General features: G+C 45.5%; 1 protein-coding gene across 4 annotated transcripts; it reads right to left on the bottom strand.

Moving 5' to 3' along the window:
• Window positions 1-616: 616 nt before the first annotated feature.
• On the bottom strand, window positions 617-22,010 carry LOC102794599 (casein kinase I-like). Of its 4 annotated transcripts, none has more exons than XM_087850597.1 (12): window positions 21,845-22,010; window positions 16,547-17,320; window positions 16,112-16,181; window positions 14,400-14,548; window positions 14,073-14,307; window positions 13,311-13,396; window positions 13,121-13,205; window positions 12,884-13,032; window positions 10,901-10,981; window positions 5,729-5,830; window positions 3,554-3,660; window positions 617-1,569 (listed from the first exon to the last, which is right to left on the bottom strand). In XM_087850597.1, the coding sequence occupies exons 2-12, from the start codon at window positions 16,823-16,825 to the stop codon at window positions 1,515-1,517; spliced, it is 1,398 nt and encodes a 465-aa protein (XP_087706723.1). In that variant the 5' UTR covers window positions 16,826-17,320; window positions 21,845-22,010; the 3' UTR covers window positions 617-1,514. The 4 variants fall into 4 exon arrangements, with proteins under 4 accessions (XP_087706723.1, XP_087706724.1, XP_087706725.1 ...); XM_087850598.1 differs by having other exon boundaries at window positions 12,884-13,029; XM_087850599.1 differs by lacking the exon at window positions 5,729-5,830.
• Between the last annotated feature and the right edge of the window lie 347 nt (window positions 22,011-22,357).

The following is a 22,357-nucleotide window of genomic DNA, read 5'->3' as shown; positions in this document are numbered from 1 at the left end:
AAGTAGTTCACCTCAGGATGAATTACTGTAAGCTGCTACTTTACTCGCACCATCTTCAGGTGCTTGTTAAATACGGTGGTTTATTACTAGAAACAGCTTAACTTGAACGTTTTGCTTTGTCAGGAAATGTAAGTACGGTAACAGGTAACCAGGACGGACTTTGCACACATCAGCCCACTGGACCCTGTTCACGGTCACAGCTTCCTGCCTCAGTTCAGTCATTCTCATGTCAGGATTGTCGAAGCGCAGCAGCTTGTACTGCATTTGTGTTTATGAATACAAAGAAATCTATTGTGCTGTTACCGTAGTGACTGCACTTTTTTTTTTACTTCCTTATTAAAACTGTTTTGACTTCTCCTTGTGTACATGCAGCTGATGAACCTGAGGGAAGAGCTGATGAACACCGTCATGTTTGTCTTAAACGCTGCAATGATGCCAACATGTAGCGGCCCCCAGCAGAGTCTGGAGAACAGACCAGAACATGACAGGCGTGTTCTGGTCCAGTCCTCAACATGTCCCAGTAGATGCTGAATGTAAGAGGACTGGACTGCCAGCACTGTTGGTGAGAGGTAGAAACACATGCATGAACAGATCACAGCCTGAATGAAGCTCGGTCTTAAAGTTGTTTGGTTGTTTTTTAATGGAGTTATCTGACGTTCCCCCAACCCAGAGAGGAAGAGGGGAAAAGAAAATAAAGAAAATTAAAAAGTTATTTAGGAAAAAAAACATTTTGAGGAACACACTAGAAACTACAAACACAAAGTTTCTGAACAACTGAAATCATGGGAAAGCAACAGTCTTTTCTGTTTGTAGTTACAAATTAAAACAGGAAACAAAGCATCGATTTTACATAAACTTCTTTTTAAACTTTTGATTCTGGTGGTCGTGGGGCTTTTCCTCTGAAAGGGATTCAGGAATTCACCGAGCCTGGTCCATTTCAGGAAATAGTCCGGTCCACTCACAGTGCTCTTCCTTTGACCCTAAGGAATAAAAACTTTGACTGTGCGCGAGCTGCATCTCTTTGTCCATGAAATCGATTTGCGATGAGCTCCAGAAAAGTGTGCAGTGGTGTGTTTGTGTCGGGTGTGCACGTGTGACTCGTTGCACCCTTGTATTTGGAGTCCTCTCTCATATCCTCACAAACACACTCGTCTCTCCTCTGAACCGCTCAGTAACGGGAGAAAGGGGGAAAGTGAGAAGCAGCCGGTCGGCCAGGAAAGCAGCTGAATCCAGTCGTCCACTTGTTTCTCATCCATCAGCTGTATTCTTACGGCCACGTTTCCCCGCAGCAGTCTGTGCTGCTCTGGTTTCACTTCAGTCTTTGGCCATAAATACACAAGGGGCTCGTTGCTGGTAGAGGCAGCCAACGCTCTCCTCACTGCTCAGTCAGGACCAGTAGAAACCAGTATACCAGCTAACACCCGTTAGCAGAGGTGAGGAAGAGGAGAGGGGTGAGAGAAAGAAACAAAAAGAACAGATGTGAAGAGGAGAGCCACAGGTTCCCTTGTTTGTCTTCATTTGTGTCTCTGGAGAGCTTTCCTCTTCCTCCTCTTGAAGAAACAGCAGCACCTGCAACACACAAGCTGCTGTTAGCAGTCGTTCATGTACATGTTCTGTGTGTCTGTGCACAGCAGCAGACAGGGTGACACCGTGTGTGCACCACGTGCTTGTGCATAGCCGAGCATGTGGTGCACACACAGTATCACCGATCCCCTTCATTTGTTCTGCCAGGCTGCTCTGCTGTGGCAGCGTTTTAAGACTTCCTACAGGGGGCGATACTGCAGTGGGTACAAATAAAAAGGTGTGTAGCACCCAAAAAACACTCAGTAGCTCCTGCAGTGAAAGAGGCCGCTGACAGAGACTGAAAATGTGACGTCATTTCTGGGGTAAAACCGCAAAGGATTGTAGGTACGAGTGGCAAGAGGTACTAGCGCACGCAGGCTTTCATATGAAAACAGTCACACAGCGATAAAAAGAAACAGAATGGCAAGAAGCTGTTGTGTTATTAACTGCAATAGTCGCATGACAGCCACGGGAAGCCGACGGGTAAAGAGATCGTTTTTTATTGGATTACATCGTTGAAGAGAAATTGTTCAAGTCGTGTTTCCGAGGTAACAAAGAGGCGACGGATGGTCTGGATTGCAGCCATTCAAAGACCAAATATAACGTCCCAGAACATCCAGCTCACATGTTGCTCCAAGCATTCCCACAAAGGTCAGTCTTCTGTTAGTTATTACGTAGTTTATCATAACATAATTGTTGATGTAGGTTACAAATAAGTCTTACATTGATTTGAATTGAATTCGTTGCTTTGCTGCTTTGTTCGCTGTGGCTTTGCGGGCTAGTGTTTGTTGTGTTTTGTAGGAAAACCAGCCAACAAAATGCTGGAATGTGATTGGGCCTCTCTATCAGCCTGGGTCAGACCGAGTTTAAAGCTGCTACCACAGCCAGATCTGATCGGTGAAGAGAGAGAGCGAGATCGAAACAGCCACGAAACGTCCGCATATATGTGCCCAAGAGTTGTACTGAAGTAATCGAGTGATGAATAACTGTTTTCCACTGTTGTTTTGATATGTTGATTTGTTTTTCACTGAAGCAGCTAATAAAGCTGATGGATTTTTACAATTTTGCCTCTTTCTGGTCAGATTCTATAACAGAATGAAACAATAACGGCAGTTATAAATAAAGACAATAAATTGAATGAATTACGAAACTCATTTTATTTCTATTAGATCTGAAAATGTTGTGTAACACTACAACCTGAAACGACAAACAGATTGTGTTTGTCTGTAACAGCAGCTGTGAGATGGAATCGTCCAAATCACCAAAGTAAACTGGAGCTGGGCTTGTTGCAGGATCTGAAGTTACTAAACATGTTGTGAGTGTGTGCACTCACACTTAGGACCATATAATAATAAATATGTGCGTGATGAAAGTTGTCCAGCACGCTAGCGTCCTTACTCCACTCGTGTGGGTCTGACTCTTTCACTTTTGCCTCTTCGTCACGTCTGTCTTTGTACGGAGCTGACGTGTTTCTGTTGTTTTGTACAGAACTGTTTTTGGGGGCAAATAAAATGCAAGTAGGGATTAAAACTGCAGAATTAATGATTAGCGGTGCTGGAAATACTAGTGCTTGATGCAGTGTTTTGACTTTGTTGCCACTCGTACCCACAATGCAATGCGCGAAAGTCACGTGCTCTGTCGATCTCTATAGCCTCCTGTGTGTCCCATCGTCTGCTCCATCACTGCTGATTACATCATTAATATTTAATGTTCCAGAAACAGTTATTACTGTGTCGGCCTGTGCAGCGGCTGAGAGGCGCACAGCTCGCTGATGATACAACCACAGTGTGTTTAAAGAGCACTGTGACAGGTTTGTCAACATACAGTGAATGCAGCGTCAGCACTTCCTGAAGCAGGAATTTTCAGAGTAAAAGTCGACTGTGTGCTCCAGCACCACTCACAGGAACACCCCTCGTCTCCTCAGTTTAAATCTGAGCTGAAAGAAAAAACTGAACCTACACTGAAGTTAAAAATAAAAAAAGATTCTTACTTGGTATCGTCAGCGACTTCAACCTCTGGGTTGGCTGTGATTGGTGCATTGGAGTGTCCTGCAGTGGGGTCATCCGTATTCAGCTCACCGTTGGTTGAGCTCATCACCTGAAGGACAGAAGAAGCGTGATGAGCGCAGACGTCACACTTCTGACGTTTGGTGGAACAAAGAAATCAAAGAAGTCGACATTATGTCCACATTAAGTCAGACCAGCTGTTGGTGTTTGAAAGCTTGTTCCCACCCAGGTGGAGTTTGGGCTCAATTTGGGTTTTTCATTAAACACTAAAACTCTTCATCAGACGAGAGGATGAATTTGAGCTTGATGTGGACACAACAGCTCTGCACACACACGTCCACATGTCTTATTGCCATGCATCACACACAGCACGTCTGCTTGATGGCTCGATCTGTTTCACGTGGTTTCTGCAGCTGATGAAAATGTTTGCTTTTTCCTTTCTTTGAAATCTTCCTCAAACCTCTCACACTCAGAGAGAAGTGACGAGAACGAGGCTGAGCGTCACCAGTGGGGACACGTGTTTAGTAACATGACAGCAGACTCGTTTATACTAGGGATGCAACGATACCAATTTTTTCAAACCGATACGATACCGATACTTGGATCTGAGTACAAAAACCGATACTTCTACCACACACACACACACACACACACACACACACACACACACACACACACACAAATACAATGAATTGGAAGACAGGTTTTATTTTATTCTCTGCCGATAAAAAATAAAATCGTAATAAAAATGACCACAAAAAAATTTCAAGTGAAAAATAAGCACTTCTGTTAAATTATTGCAGAGTCTCCATATTGTAATTTAACAAAATATCACTGAACTATTGGCACTGTCTCGAGCTTTCAGAATAATAAATAAACACTTCTGTTTGGAATAAAATAAATACAAATTAGGTTTGAGAATAAAATAAACTTTTAAATTATTGCAGAGTGTCCAATTTCATATCGCGGCTCGAGACGGTGCAATCCTATGTTTTCCACGACCAGCATTGGCTGGTCATCCAGAGCGATAAAATGAGTCAGAGCCTCTGTTATTTTAACTGCCCGTGGATTTTCTCTTGACATTTTTCATCGCTTTTCCAAAACCTGAGTTAAAGTTGGCTGTTCCACACTGCTGACATTTTGTTTAGCCTAGCTACAGCAGCCTCCAGTTTCTCTTTTTTATCTGGAGCTGCCAGTCTCACTCGCCTAACCCTGTGCCTGTTTAGCGTGGGATGTCCCCCTAGTGGCCAATCTAAAAAACTACAACAGAAATGACAAGCCACCCTCTGATTAATGAAATAAGTTAGTATCGGTTCATGGTATCGGTTAACTTTTACAAGTATGAGTACACACACATTTTACAGTATCGGCCCCGATACCCGATACCAGTATCGGTATCGGTGCATCCCTAGTTTATACAAATAATCTTTGCTTTGTTTATTATATTTATATTGATTTCACAGCACTACACATGCTGCTGTGAAGCTCTGTGTGTTGCATGAAAACAACATGAGCTTCCACACCTGCAGAAATCACAGACCAAACATTTGATGTCGCCGCACGTTTGCTGAGCACAAAGATCGACGCAGCGCGACACAGCTGCCAGTTAAAGTGTTTGACGTCATGACGCTGTTACCGCTGTGTCACATGTATTCGAGGCAAACAGCAACACCCGACACATCTACCTCACCTCATGTAGCAGCTGATATTTGATGGGGCAATTGGAAAAGGTGTAACTTGTGCACACAAACGACCAACAACACGTTTAAGTAATCTGGATACTTGACGAAACGTTTCATCAGCAGAGCCACAAGTTCCACTTTTGGTTTTTCAGCAATAACTAATCTGCTAATTATGAACTGATGGTTCTTTGTCACTGATGTGTTCAAACATCATCACGTGACCTTTATAACCTCTTCCCCATCTACAGAGCAGCCCCCCCCCCCCCCTCCCCCACCCCACATTACTCTAAAGCTGACAGTAACAGAGCCAAATTAATGTAGGACACCATCAAACATGATGTGGGTAAGAACTGGTCCCACGTGTGGGGATGTTTCAGCTTTGTAACAGACTTGAGATCAGCCCTTCTGCAGAGACAGAGGAAGTCATGCAGACAGACAGGCAGACAGACAGACAGAGCCAACCCTTCCTCTCAGTACCTGGACAGACCCGCCCAGCCTATCAGCAGTGAGATGGGAGCCCAGAAGCTCTCGATTGGTCACTGGAGTGGGCTGGGACTCGCTGCCTTTCCCCTCTGGAGACTAGAGGAGCCGATCACAGGAGAAACAGGAAGGGTGGAGGTAGACAGGAGGAAAGGTGAATTGGTGATGGGAAAGGAGGGCCGCAGAGGTGAGGTGGGAAGAGGAGGTGGTGGGAGCAGAGAGGCAGATGGAGCAGAGGATCGGGTGAGGAGAGATGAGAATGGAGAAAGAGTGGAAAAGGAAACAGAAAAGAAACGGTCAGTATTTGGTGGAGGTGCAACATGAAGCTGAGCACTCGAGTGTGCAGCAGCATTAGAGTGCACAGGAAAGTGCACACGAGGGGAGACCCCCACACAGAAAGGATCCTTCAGCTGCCATGAGGACTAACTGCTGAACCACAGTTCAAGGCTGGGTCATCACATTAAACTGAGCCTGAACAAACATGCATGTTTCCTCTGCTGAGTCTGCATGTGCGAGCTTCTTATATGGTTACTATGGAAACAGCATCAAAGGTCTCACACTGGCGTGGCTGTAACCATCTCCCACAGCGTAAGCTGTACAAAACTAATCATTCAAAGCACACATTTCACACATGTGCTCATTTTTACTTTCAGTGTAAAGCAGCTATGCTTTGATTCTTTGCACATTTCCAAGTACGTGTAATAATGAGAAATGACACAGGAATCACGCTTTGAACACATGAAGACGTGCACAAAGGCACCATGCTTCCACACAGTCCAGAGGGTTCTGGGTCATTCTAGCAGCTTTGGTTTGTTTCTCTGAAACTAACAGTTTGTTGGCTGTGTTTGGCATCAGTGTCCCCTCGTTTCATCTTCATCATCCTGGTAGGTGGCAGCAGGTTTTTATCAACACTCTCAGGACATTTTTCCACTCATCCTTTAATGATCTGAATCACAGTGCTGTATGCTGAAAACAGCCCCACATCACGATGTTCCCACCTGTTGGTTTGGTGTTTTTGGTGATGTGCAGTGACGTTCACCTCCAAACATGGGTGTATTCTGGCATCCAGAGGTCAGTTTTGCTCTCATGTGACCAGACTCTACTCTCCCAGTGTTTCACTGGCTTGTCTAAACGTTGTTCAGCAAACTTTAAATGTACCTCATTATGTTTGTGCTTCAGCTATAAAGTCTTGTGTGGTGAGCATACGAGTGCATTACTGTTTACTTTGAAACAACTGTACCTGCTGATAAGTCGTTTCACTCGTCTGTGTCTGAAACTCGCAGGAAGCACCTGGTTTACAGTGAAATTATGTCTTTCCCACTTCTGGATTATTATTAACAGAGCTCACTGGAACCTTCAGTTGTCCAGTAAAGCTTCTGTAACCAGTGCCAACAGAGGTCACGTCATGACATCATGAGAGGTTTCAGGGTGAAACTTTTTATAGGCCTCTGGTTGGGCCTGGACCAGCTGGTATCAATGTGCACTTAGGCTGTGTTCACTCTGCAGGTCTTGATGCTCAATTCAGATTTTTGGATCAAATCTGATTTTGTTGTCTGCTCGTTCACACGACAAATAAAATGTGACAGCAAACGCGCTCTAGTGTGAACGCTCAAAGCGGCCGCATGCGCAAAAGAAGACGTCACACACAACGGCTCTGTTTAGACCCAGAGCAACAGTGTTGTTTGACTGATTCGGACTTTACGTTTCCCAATTTTGCTTTAAGTTATAAAGTTATTTTATTACTTACATTTGGCCTGATAATGGAAAAAACACAAACTTTGTCCAAAAACCTCTCATGTTTAACTGTTTTCCACTTTTTCTTTGGTCATTTTAGCCTTTTTGTCCAGGGTGAAGGGAGTATCTGCCATCAAACAAGAAGACAGCCGCATGTAGCTATGATGATGTTTGCTAGTTCACCTTACATGCATTAATGTAATAACGTGGTTAGCCTACTCAACGTAAATTACACACGAACAACATTAAGCTACTCACGCAGAGAAGAACGGCTGCTGCTGCATCATCATCATCATCATTTCTGCTACACTGGCAGGGCTAGGGGCCAGGACTCTCCTCTTCGGGTTTTTGGGGGATGTTGCTAACTCCGGGTCAGATAACAGGCACCACACCCGCAGTAGATGTGCTCGGTGTGAGGTCTCGCAGCAAGCTATCAAATACGGCGTATTTCTCGGCTTTTAAAAAAACGCTATGCATCGCCAGGTGTTTCATCAGATTTGAGGTGTTACCTCCTTTGACAGTATCACAGTATCACCTTAAAGCACTTGTTGCAGCTGCTGAGTTTGCATCTTTTGCTGTGAAGTACAGCCAGACTTTGACTGCTTCGCCTTGGGCATTTTTAATCTGTAGCTCTGCTCTAAAAGAACCTACGTACCTGGACCCGCCTACTATCCTCGGAAACGTAAAATGATTGGCTAGAATCTAAAGTGTATCACAGCTCAGGAAAAAAAAAAGCACCGAAATGTGCGCTGCTTTTCGGTCTGGTTACTACCGTTTATGTCAGAACCGGTGCTATCATGGCACCGGATACAGGTACCCATCCCTAGTCGCACAGGGTCAAAAAAAGTCGGATTTGATGTGCTTTCGCCTGCAGTGTGAACGTAGCCTTAGTGGCAGGATCACTTTTTAATTACTGAGAGACTCCAGCTGGTGTTAGGACGTCCACACAGTCTTCATGTGTTCACTAGTTTTTCTCTGTGTCATTTCTTGTGTTGTTTATTAACATCTAGTGAGAAGTTCATGCCATTTACAAATATATTTATTTGGAAAACTAATGTGTTCCATATTTATTTTACCTGCTGTAAATAACAAGAAAGCAGTAACAGTGTGCTTCTAATGACAAATAACAGGTATGTGCTGAAGGTGTCTGTCAGTGTAAAACTGCACACGGGCTCTTTAAGAATACAAATCTGTGTGAGTAAGAGACAAGGCTGGAAAACAACACTGATCTTCACTTCATCAAAAATAAAACACTCTACAGTGGACGAGTAAAACACTGGTGAGAGAGAAGAAAACAAATGCTTTCTAAAAAGGTGAAGAGGCGACGCAATCCCACAGTAAACATGTCCCAGTGAGCCTGAAACATGTTGCTACCACTAACTAAGCCATTGAGGTGGAACAGCAGCCTGCAGGTTAAAACAGACTAAAGTGTCACTATACACAGACTGAATATACCCTGAAAAGAATTCATAATGCAGCACTCTCCACAACACCATACATGACATCACTACTCTCAACTCGAATCTTCAACATGGTTATAAACAAAACTACCCATAGCCATAAGCATAAATACATTTGGTGTGGTTCTGGATGTTTTATTATTCTGCCCACCCTAACCCTAAACATGACCCAACCATAAACATGACCCAACCATAACCTAACCATGACCCAACCATAACCTAACCATGACCCAACCATAACCCTGACCCAACCATAACCATGACCCAACCGTAACCATGACCCAACCATAAACATGACCCAAGCATAAACATGACCCAACCATAACCCAACCGTAACCATGACCCAACCATAACCATAACCCAACCATAACCATGACTCAACCATAACCCAACCATAACCATGACCCAACCATGACCCAACCGTAACCATGACCCAACCGTAACCATGACCCAACCATAACCATGACCCAACCATGACCCAACCATGACCCAACCATGACCCAACCGTAACCATGACCCAACCATAACCCAACCGTAACCATGACCCAACCATAACCATGACCCAACCATGACCCAACCATAACCATGACCCAACCATAACCCAACCGTAACCATGACCCAACCATAACCCAACCATAACCATGACCCAACCATAACCATGACCCAACCGTAACCATGACCCAACCATAAACATGACCCAAGCATAAACATGACCCAACCATAACCCAACCGTAACCATGACCCAACCATAACCATAACCCAACCATAACCATGACTCAACCATAACCCAACCATAACCTAACCATGACCCAACCATAACCCTGACCCAACCATAACCATGACCCAACCGTAACCATGACCCAACCATAAACATGACCCAAGCATAAACATGACCCAACCATAACCCAACCGTAACCATGACCCAACCATAACCATAACCCAACCATAACCATAACCATGACTCAACCATAACCCAACCATAACCATGACCCAACCATGACCCAACCGTAACCATGACCCAACCATGACCCAACCATAAACATGACCCAACCATAACCATGACCCAACCATGACCCAACCATGACCCAACCATAAACATGACCTAAGCATAAACATGACCCAACCATAACCCAACCGTAACCATGACCCAACCATAACCATAACCCAACCATAACCATAACCATGACTCAACCATAACCCAACCATAACCATGACCCAACCATGACCCAACCGTAACCATGACCCAACCATAACCATGACCCAACCATGACCCAACCGTAACCATGACCCAACCATGACCCAACCGTAACCATGACCCAACCATAACCATGACCCAACCATGACCCAACCATGACCCAACCGTAACCATGACCCAACCATAACCCAACCGTAACCATGACCCAACCATAACCATGACCCAACCATAACCATGACCCAACCATGACCCAACCATAACCATGACCCAACCATAACCCAACCGTAACCATGACCCAACCATAACCCAACCATAACCATGACCCAACCATAACCATGACCCAACCCAAAAGACAAAGTTCCATAATCAAAGTGCAATTCTTGTGGTGCCTTCATTATAAACACTTATGGGGAAAGACATGCCTCACCTTAGTTCTTTAAGCCATGCACAGTAAAACAGGCTTCAACATCCCACCCATATGACTGATCCATATTATATCACTAAAATATTTGTAATCATGGTACTTTAGTAGTACAAAAATAGAAGAATAAGAATGAATAATTTATTCTGTTTATCGTGTTCAGGTATGGGTATTCCTGCTATGGTTTGTTGTTACAGAGGGAACCCCTGAAGAAAGAGCCCCCATTGTCCAGTAGAGATGAAAAGACAAAGGAGCAACATGTAGCCAGGTGTGTGTTTCCTTTGTACGGTGAAAAGTGTGTATGTGAGTGCTAACACTAATCAGGACATGCTCCACGTTTGTCTATAATCAGTGCCTACCTGGTTTTTGGTTTGTGGTGCTTTATCTCGGTTGCTCGTCTGAAGTGGAGTCTCGCTGGCCACCGGACCAATCGGAGTGGGCTAAGCACAAAACAAAGGGTTAACACAGAAAATGTACACAGCTAATACACAGCTGTGCTATCAGACGTTTCCTTATTTGGGCTTACACTGGAGTCAATCGACATGTCACTTTAATATTACTGAGGAAACATCAGTGTGGAACACTCCATTTACCCACTAACACAGTCGCAACGGGTCACACGACGCAGTTACACGGCACATGACGCAGTCGCAGTGGGACGCAGTCACAGCGGGGCGCAGTCACAGCGGGACACATGACGCAGTTACACGACACACGGCGCAGTCGCAGCGGGAGACACGACGCAGTTACACGACACACCACACAGTTGCAGCAGGACAAAGTCGCAGCAGGACACACGACGCAGTTACACGACACACGACTCAGTTACACGACACACGACTCAGTTACACGACACATGACGCAGTCGCAGTGGGACGCAGTCACAGCGGGGCGCAGTCACAGCGGGACACATGACGCAGTTACACGACACACGACGCAGTGGGACAAAGTCGCAGCAGGACACACGATGCAGTTACACGACACACGACGCAGTCGCAGCGGGGCACACGACGCAGTTACACGACACACGACGCAGTCGCAGCGGGACAAAGTCGCAGCAGGACACACGATGCAGTTACACGACACACCACACAGTTGCAGCAGGACAAAGTCGCAGCAGGACACACGATGCAGTTACACGACACACGACGCAGTCGCAGCGGGACACACGATGCAGTTACACGACACACGACGCAGTCGCAGCGGGGCACACGGCGCAGTTACACGACACACGGCGCAGTCGCAGCGGGGCACACGGCGCAGTCGCAGCGGGGCACACGGCGCAGTCGCAGCGGGGCACACGGCGCAGTCGCAGCGGGGCACACGGCGCAGTCGCAGCGGGACACACGGCGCAGTCGCAGCGGGACACACGCCGCAGTCGCAGCGGGACACACGGACACACCGTGCAGTCACAGCCGCAGTGGGAAACACGACGCAGTCAATCCGAAAAGAAAACGTTATAATAAGTCAGCTTTGTATAATTGAGTAGAAATAAGCAGTGCTGTTGCAGACAGCTGAGCTGGACACTGTGTTCAGCTTGTTCTCAGAGACACAGTGAACCATGGAGGGAGACTGTTTTTATAAACTTTGTTGTTTTAACGTACTCGGGGGTGCAGCTCAATGCTCCTATTTTTTGCAGCTGTTCCTCACTGCTGTTGGCTTTCAGTTGTTCCAACACATATTATGGGATATCACACTCCCACGTGCCCTGGCTGGAGACACCTCTAGTCAAGCATTCAAACTGGATCACCAGTGATATCTGAGGCCCCGCCTGCACGTATACAGCCCTGTAATCACAGTCATCCCTTAGTTTAAACCCTTTTCACTAAGATGTGAACCACTCCTGCTGCCCTCAGAGCCCACACACTGTTAGCTCTGCTGTCTACCAACTTGCAAACGGCTTAAATACTGCTGCTGGTCCCACTGTGGTTGGTGTGTAGTCTGCCTGCAGAGGGAGTCCGTCCCCTGTTAAAGGTGGCTCCCTCTCTTCTGTTATGGTGCAGTGTGTTCTGTTTCTGATAACCACCCATGTTCAGGGCCATCAGAACCTGTGGCCTGACCCTTGGTGACAGACTGTACGGGCAGCCTTTGGTTTGTGATTTCTGGCACCCTCGCTCCAGCCGTTCATATAAAATGCTGCATAATGAAGAATACATGAGGAACTGCGTCTGTGAGGACGACAGGATCTAAACTGATGCAGTTTCAGTTCCTGTAAACAGCCCATCAATCACTTCATCACGTACTGAGCCAACCTTAGCTCTGAGCCTGCAACACAAAGTGCGTTCAACACACACACACACACACACACACACACACACACACACACACACACACACACTAACCAGTGGCTTCCCAGTCCAGTCGTACTGGTAATCAAAGACGTATCCATTTCTGTCAAAGAGGTCTGTGAAGAGTTTCCTCAGATAGTCGTAGTCCGGCTTCTCAAAGAAGTCAAGCCGACGCACATACCGCAAGTAGGTGGCCATCTCTTCTGTTACAAACACACAGACAGGTATGAGACCACCCAACCCACACAGGCGCACACATGAAACAGGCTTTTCTAAAGAGCCAATACAAACCTGGGAAGTTCTCACAGAGGACCTCTATCGGGGTGTCTCGTTTTGTGTCTCCTATCTTCTGATAACGCTCTTTCAGAGTGTCAGCCTAATGAAGAGACACACAGTGAGCCGTCTGTATGCAGAGTGACTGACAAGTCCGAACATGAGAGGAAGGCGAAGAAAACAAGAAGGGGCTGGACCGTCTACTCACCTTGAGTCCCTGCCAGGGCAAGCTGCCTCGCAGGAAGTACATGAACATGTGGCCCAGAGCTTCCAGGTCATCCCGCCGGCTTTGCTCTGAAACAACACGAGAGACCAGGCTTAGACGGCATGGCTGGACCATAACATGACAGTCTGCTACAGACAGCCCCACAATGGTAAAGGTGTCATATCAGTGTTTGACCACATCATCACTTCGTTACAAAGTCAGGCTGAACACGTGACGCTCAGCTCCTCTCTTCACGTGTTGAAGCACCAGCTGCAATTTCAGTCCTTCACCAGCACTTAGTGCTGTGTCTGAATGCATCCTGTCTAACTAACAACAACAGTCTTTATTTATAGAGCACATTTAAAACCAGCGGTATACCAAAGTGCTTAACATAAGAGACAGAGAAGTAACACGAGTATTATAAGGCCTTAGCAAAGTATCAAATATACTCACAGGTCAATGCCACTAATACACAGGGGTAATATAAAATGCATATCAAAATAAAAACATAATAAAAGCACAAGCCATAAAAAAATATGTATAAGAAAAAATAAAGTCTAAAAGTCAGGTGCGAGCATTAACAAGCAGGAACGGCGAGATTAAACAAATAGGTTTTTAACCGTGATTTAAAAACTAAAAACTGAGGCCGAAGCGAACACTGGAAATATCACATGTTAAAATAGGTTTATGTGAAGTATCAGCTGGCACAGTGGGCACACAATGCAAGAGCTGCTGTCATATATATGACAGGATGAAGACGCTCACCTTTGCCTAGATGAGTATTTATGCTCATGTATCTCGCAGTGCCAGTTAGACTCTTGTGTTCTCTGTAGGGGATGTGCTTCTTGGTCTCTGGGTCAATGTATTCTTTCGCCAGGCCAAAGTCGATGATGTGGATCGTGTGCTGCCTCTTGGAACCCGGTCGGCCAACCAGGAAGTTCTCGGGTTTCACATCTCTGTAGATCAGGCTTCTGGTGTGGACGAACTCCATGCGAGTTATCTAGGGGACGAGACGAGAGCAGAAGCGATTCAGCGACTCGGTAAACTCCCGGTGGTTAACGTCTGAACATTCAAATGTGAACGCTGACTCACCAGCTGTATGGCTATCATAAGTACAGTCTTTAGAGAGAAAGTCCTGTCACACAGGTCAAACAGATCTTCTAAGCTGGGTCCCAGTAGCTCCAGAACCATAGCGTTGTATTTACCACATGGTCCAAAGTAAAACACCTGGGGTACACCCTCTGGGGGTCCAATGAAAGAACAAAGCATAGTTGATGGACTGTGATCACTCCTCATTTTAACAGATAACGACATGTAGGGCTGTGCGATATGATGAAACATCTATCGTCTCATATTAGACGCCATCGTTTGTTTGGTGGTTTCGCAAAATCCACTGTTTACGATACTTTCTCATGGTTTGATGCAGGCGCAGGGAATCCCAGCATGGCCGGTGAAGACACACCGAGGACCTTATTCCTAAATGAGGGGCGGCCTCTGCAGCACGGACACGGTTTGGTCATGGGAGGTCTGACACGCACCAGAAAACTGTACTATTCAAGTTATAGTGCAAACGAGAGCAAAAATATTTATCACCATATACATTTGAAAATTTGCGATAACGATATAAACGAGATAACGAGAGAAAATACTTTACAACTCCACAACTTTACTAGTGCAAAAACCATCAATGTATTTTCACTGAAACAAGCAGCTGTTTTTTTTATTTTATCTGCATTATATATTATATAAATTATATTATTATATATTATATTATTACATTATATAAAGTTATATAAAAGTTATAAGCACAAGTTATATAAAAATGTAACCGTGCAAATTCCTCGCTGACAGTTTAACCAAAAGGCATTTCCAGTGGAAACTGGTCGACATATCCTCAGCATAACCATGATTAATATCCACAAAACTTAAAAAGAGGTTATACACACACAATACGGTAATATGTTGAAGCACAGTACGTATCACTCCGCCTACGATAGCCGTAATGCTCCGACAATCCATCGAGTGGTGCGGCTTCGTAGCTTAGCAAAGTCGTACTGAAACATTTGACAGATTTTCGAGCGCCGTGTACATAAAATCGTTTCGAGGTCAGTAAACACAACCAGAGTTCATACATAAGGCACACGGGATTATAAGGAGCTCTGTCGACTTTCAGAAAAATCAAAGGATGATTTTAAGTGCGCCGTATTTTCCAAACAACACGGTAATAACGACGGCCCGCTAGCATGCTCTACCAAAAATAGTGCTTTGTTGTGTATCTGACGAAAGCTAAACCAGTTCCACTGAAGCTGCATTTTTACAAACTGTAAAACGATTGCTGCAAAAGGCAGCAGTACCACGAATTTACTCCACCAGCTGAAAAGTCGTCCACTGCAACACGAAGTGTTTTAAACTCAGCATGTCAACGTCTCCCCAAACAACACACCTGTGACCGCTCTACGTCAGCCGCTGTCTGCACTTTAGTTTCTGTAATTTGAGGTCGTCACATTTTTTAATCTTATAATTTTTATATGTTATAAGCACAAAGGAGCACATTTTTAATTTCAACTGTTTTATTTTGTCTCCTGAATTCTGCAGCACTGTATGGCTGAAAATGACGTTTGTATATCGCGTACGGTGATACGAGATGTTCCTCATATCGCCCAGCCCTAAGAACGCTGACAGCTCAGGACTAAACACTAAAGAGCTATTTAAGACAATTCCAGAGTCAGTAATGCAGCTCATTCGTAGCATTAATCCAGCACTTGTGGGTCCAATGGGGAGGGGGGTAAGCACAGAGACCTCACCTGAACTTCCCAGTTGTTTGTAGAAGCGATATTCTAGATGGAGTTGTGGTGCTCGTGACTTAATTGGTTCCTACAAAAGAGAATAATGTTAATTTAGACAAACTCCTAGAATTAACCTCACAGCGATGAGCTCATCAGAACACCGTGGATTTGAATCTGAGTGCAGACGTTTTAATCGACCGATTGACATCAGGACGCCACAGAGCTCCCCACCTGGTCAAACTGATCAACAACAACAGGAGGTGACCAGTAAGCTGATGGTGTCTGTGCAGCGGTCCCTGAGCAGACGTCAGCGTAACCATGCGTATGTATCCTATGATGTATCCTATGATGTATCCTATGATGTATCCTATGATGTATCCTATGATGTATCCTTGTTAAACCAACCACGTGTGTTGCTACAGTTCTAAGATGTTAACAAGCAGAAACGTTTACCAGTTTGATGGCCACATATTCGTTGGTGTAGAGGTTCTTTCCAAGCCGGAGCTCTCCAAAGTTCCCACAGCCAATCTTCTTCCCAACCCGGAAGTTTGGGCCGACCATCAGAACCCCAGAGTTGGAGCCGGCTCCCCGCCCGTGCCCCGGTCGGCTCCCTGGCTTCCCAGACATCCTCTTTGCATCCTCTGTCTCCCCCTTACCTCCACCTCCTCCGCCACCACCTCCACCTCCTCCCCCGCCCCCTCCTCCCCCGACTCCTCGCTTGTCAAAGTCCATCAGTTTGTGGTAGCCCGGCCTCTCCACGATTAAGCCGATTCCATACAACCAAAATAACCACCAAAACAGAAGCCGAGCAGTTCGCCTGTCAGACTGAGCTGAGGCAGCTTGGTTTAGCTGATTTCAGTCAGCAGAGACGGTGAGATGATGTGGATGAGTGAATGAATGAGAAATGAAAAGATGAAGGGGTGAGGGGGGACCGCCACGAATGACTGTAAACCCCCTTGTAGGGGCCAGAGATGCTAATGGGAAGGATGAGGTTAAAGGCCCGTATTTAACCATATGCTAACATGCTATTATGGACGTGGAAGCTAAACCAGCTTCAGGTTCAGACATGACAGCAGACAGGAAGAGGCGGGAGGGTTTTCCACATCTGACACAGGTGTAAGCTCGCTGCTTTAGTGCACGTGTCCCACAGAGACAACCCGGCTGCTTGTTCCTGTAACACAACAGGTGAAGCTTTGACCCCGGGGTGAGGGCCGCGTGTTGAACCACCTAAGGGGAAAAAAGAGAAAAAAATGAATATCAAATATTTCAGTGCCGCCATTTTCACTGTGTGAACTATAGACGTGGACCAGAGAGTTTCCTCATTAGAAGAGTGGCTTATCTGAGAGCGCTGAACTCAAATTACATTAAAGGACGACTCGGATAACAAGCAGCATGAAACTGTGAGAGAGCTTCAGGCTTGAGACGGGAAAGAAACCCACAGCTGATAGTTGTGCTGCCGCCATTATAAGGCAGCGGAGCAGCCGACTGCCCCTTTTAAATCTAACAACGTTTCATGGAGTAAGAGTCTGGAGTTTCAAACGTGTCAGACATCACAGGATGGCAACAGAAACCCAGAGCACATCTGCCTTCAGGAGGCCCGGTTTGTGTTTGTCTCCTCTGATAGGAACACCCATCCTGGATACTCCAATCCTTCATTTCCTGCAGTTTTCCTCTCACTCCATTCGTTCCTTCACATCCCTGTTATTCTCTTCCTGCTTACTGAGGTCCAAGCATGAAGAATGACTTCAAGTCAAACTTGTAGATATTTTATGGGCCGAGGTTCACGTGGGTTCATGAGTCAAAGCCAAGCTAAACAACAACAAACGTGAAGTTTAGTCAGAATAACGTTCCCACTCACACTGGTGTAAAAGCTCAACTGTCAGTCAGACTTGTGCTGTGTTGATGTGAAGGGCACCGAGAGAAGGACCAACGAGGGAAAGGAAATCTGGGAGACAGCAGCGAGTTCCTCCGCCGCCACTAACAGGAAACACTGAGCCATATCCCACTGAAGCAGAACAACGGGTGATCCGTGAGCGGAAGAGAAATCATTCCAGTAAAGGCTGCCGAGTTTTAATAAGCATTATTATGATGTGAGAAATCTAAATGTATCTTCATTCAGTTTAGTGAAACACGATAACGTTGACCGAGAGTTTGCAGAAACATAACTGAAGCTCAGCGTTATCAGCTGTACGCTGTTACAGCTGATAACGCTGAGTGTCATGAAAGCAAACATCATCATGTTATGAGCGTTGATGTTTGTGCACCACGGCGCACTCTGCAACTTCCCTTTGGACACACGTGTGTTTTCAATACCACAAACACAAAAACCAGCTAATCTCAGCACAACCAGACAAACTGTTGATGAGCTTTGTGTGCTTCCTGTTTCTGAAATAAAACTGTAACAGGCAGTCGTTTCAGCCAAACCGAGACCGTGTAGTAACTCTGATGTGTACGAACTTTGTTCAGGTGAGGGAAGCTCGGTGCTCGAACATCACACAGTATCAGTGCAGGACGGGAGGAAGCAAAGACGAGAGCGTTTCCCAGAATGGTGCGCTCCGATTGGTGACTGTACACGAGTCTGCTGCCTCAGTCGACACAGTAAGTTTGAGCGCAGCAAGGATTAACGTGATGCGACTCGCACCATTGCTGTCGCTTGGAAACGTTAACTACACACAGACCCATGATTCATTTCAGCAACAAGTGTGGGCACTGCAACCAGGACCAACGAGAAACCTGTCGACGGGACAAACGCTTGTTCGTGCAGACTTCTTAAATAATCAGGCCCCATCTTATCTTAATGACCTTGTAGTACCATATCACCCTATTAGAGCACTTCGCTCCCGCTCTGCAGGCCTACTTGTTGTTCCTAGAGTATTTAAAAGTAGAATGGGAGGCAGAGCCTTCAGTTTTCAGGCCCCTCTTCTGTGGAACCAGCTTCCAGTTTGGATTCGGGAGACAGACACTATCTCTACTTTTAAGATTAGGCTTCAAACTTTCCTTTTTGCTAAAGCATATAGTTAGGGCTGGACCAGGTGACCCTGAATCCTCCCTTAGTTATGCTGCAATACATGTAGGCTGCCGGGGGATTCCCATGATGCATTGAGTTTTCCTTTCCAGTCACCTTTCTCACTCACTATGTATTAACAGACCTCTCTGCATTGAATCATATCTGTTATTAACCTCTGTCTCTCTTCCACAGCATGTCTTTATCCTGTCTTCCTTCTCTCACCCCAACCAATCACAGCAGATGGCCCCGCCCCTCCCTGAGCCTGGTTCTGCCGGAGGTTTCTTCCTGTTAAAAGGGAGTTTTTCCTTCCCACTGTTGCCAAAGTGCTGCTCATAGGGGGTCATATGATTGTTGAGTTTTTCTCTGTATCTATGAAGCGCCTTGAGGCGACTTTTGTTGTGATTTGGCGCTATATAAATAAAGTTGAATTGAAATTGAATTGAACTTCCACATGCATCCATCCCAACACACGACATGCACCCACACTGATAAAGTGACAGCTGAGTGCCAATCTACAAGAATAACATTTACCAAAGCACATCCTGCAGCTGCCACCGGCTCTGACAGAGTGAACTGATTTATTTTAATCACGTTTAGTTCTCCAAATGAGGGAATCAGGCTACTTAACAAAAAGGCTCGTCACATTAGACTCTGTTATAAACCGTCGCTCTGTTACGATCCCCTGCAACAGCAGAGCTTCTGTAGCCTCACACAGAGCTCTTGGTCAGGTTGAGCAGCTCACAGGAAAAACGACAAATAAATAAATAACCTCAACTACACAAAATTACAGCTTCATTAAGGCTTAATACCAACATCCATGCTAGACTGGAAAACATGCGTCCATAATGCATATTACACAACACAGGCCAGCTCCTTTCTGTGTGGAGTTTGAATGTGACTTCGAGCAGTCCAAAGACATGCAGTCAGCAGGGTTACGTTAACTTTTACATTGCCCAAAGATGTGAGTGCAAATGTGTCAGCCCTGCCAGAGAGGGGCACCCTGTCCAGGTGTGCCCCCCTCCCTGGGACAGGCTCCACTCCCCAAACAACTCTGACCTGGATAAACTTAAGAAAATGAATAAAGCAGTCAAAGCATGCAACAAATATCTATGAAGCCGTGAAATCTACACATGCGTCCTGATCTTAAGTGCTGAACTTTTATCTGCACTGAAACCACACTTACAACAAACCTGACACAGATTTGAAGCTTGTGACTTTGCTGGAGAGTGAACATCTGTGTGGTGTATGCAGGACAGATCTTTAACACGATCTATAAGATGAACAGAAATGCACACTGCTAAAGCTCAGAAACAGCTTGTAACTAATCTGTGAGTGGGTGACGTCAGGTGTGGGCGGATTATGAAAAACAGAATAACAGGCCTGATCACTTGATTCTGAACAAAAAGATGAACTCCAGCGTTGTTAGGTGTTACCAGCCACCTGAAGGTCACAGGTTAATGAGACCAGAGTGACAGGGCATACACGGCCCTACATCGGACTCACAGCACCAGAGTATGAGACCTTGATGTGATTCTGCACATGTTTGTATTTGGATGGTGGTTTCAGAATATTTACATTCTCAATTTGTAACAAAGAGCAATGAAAACTTAAAGGCTGGTTCCAACATTTGTATTGAGTAATAAAAACACACATCTGTGTGAAGCCTGAGCAAACACAAAGAACATCCTCCTCTGCCAGCTGACCACAGTTTGGAGGCACTGCTTACTAAGTACTTCCTGCCTTCCCCAGAGGTGATTTAAAAACAATACTACTGGCTCATCTTAGCCATCATGGTCTCAGCCTGCACCCTTACACTGCTGAGCCAACCAGTGTATGACAGTATATTACCCCTGCTCTTTGTTCACCTGCTCTTATAGCAGACCTATCTGAAACGCATCTGTCCTGATTGTCAGATATGTGTGTATCAGTGAGCTCCTCGTATTAAAACCTACTGAGCGCCTGTCGTGCAGCTGCAAACATCACTCCGTTCATTTTAACCAACTGTTAGCAGAAATGACTTCTTCATGAGGTCTGTAGGAGAAACACAGCATATCTAAATGCATCGCCGTGGCCTCGTCTCGCCACCCACACTCCACAGTTCTTACTCATTTCTGAGTCTCTGTAATAGTGCATACTTCAAAGCTAAGCTAAAGGAGTACAAACCATAGCTTTGTTCACTGGTTCCGCGGGCTGTCAACGTTTTACAGTTACAGACAGAAAGCTTTAGGCTGACCTGAGAAGCTCTGCTAACGGTTAGCTGATCGGACTGTAGCGCGTCTCAGGACGGGGAGAAGCCACTGTGTAGTCTGATAACTAAACACCTGCATTTATTACACGACGTTAGCTGCTAGCCAGAGCTGGGAATTATTCTGGTGTTACTGTTCGTCAACTCTCAATCAAGCTAGGTAGCGCAGGAAGTTAGATTTAGGCCACATTAGTTTGTGTGAGGTTGGCCCATAGACTGCAGCTTGACAATGTCAGCTTCATTGAAACAAATTTAAAGTGGCTAACTGCAGACAGTGCTACAGTAAACGCAGCAAAGCCATATAAAATGACTCCCAAGGTAATCACACGACAGTGAATACTTAAAGGATTCGGCTAGCGCAGCTAAGCACTGCCTGTCAGAAGCTAACGCTGGCTAGCATGATAAGCAGCCAGCTAAATAGCCAATGTTGGCTAACGCCGAATTTGTGCTCATACACAAACACGGTTAGCTCGTTTACACACAGAGCTCACGTACGTACCCGCTCTCGATGTTTCTACGCTGACCTTTGGTCTCTGTTTTTCTAACTTGTTATAAACTGTTCGCGTTTTCTTCGTCTCGCTTTCCTGCTCATCTCTTTTCTATGGATGTTTGGCTAACCAGCTGAAAAGGCTCGCCAGTGAACCTGAACGCAATTTGCGTGGATGTAGACGAGAGCTACGCAGTAAACGAAGGGAACCCGCGCAGGGCCCTTTGAAGAATACCCACAGCAACGCTTCTTGTGCGTGTCTGCGCCTGTACGTGAGAGGGGGCCACGCACACTTCAGTTTGTGCAGAAAAGTTTAAATATTAACTTTCACCACTACTTTCTGACACTCTCACCGTCCGTGTTTTATGCAAAGCTGTGTGAAAGTTTTTGTGTGCAGTTCAGCATATTTTTCTCAAATGTATGTGGACAAAATATAGACAAAAATACAAAAACATAACAATCGACCTTCTCATTAAACACACAGTCCACACTCTTTAAATTAAACATTTCACATATACCCACGTG

Source organism: Neolamprologus brichardi, chromosome 14, assembly GCF_056152115.1.
Source record: "Neolamprologus brichardi isolate AB-2024 chromosome 14, ASM5615211v1, whole genome shotgun sequence".
Lineage (NCBI taxonomy): Eukaryota > Metazoa > Chordata > Actinopteri > Cichliformes > Cichlidae > Neolamprologus > Neolamprologus brichardi.
This window is presented reverse-complemented; position numbering and strand designations above follow the sequence as displayed.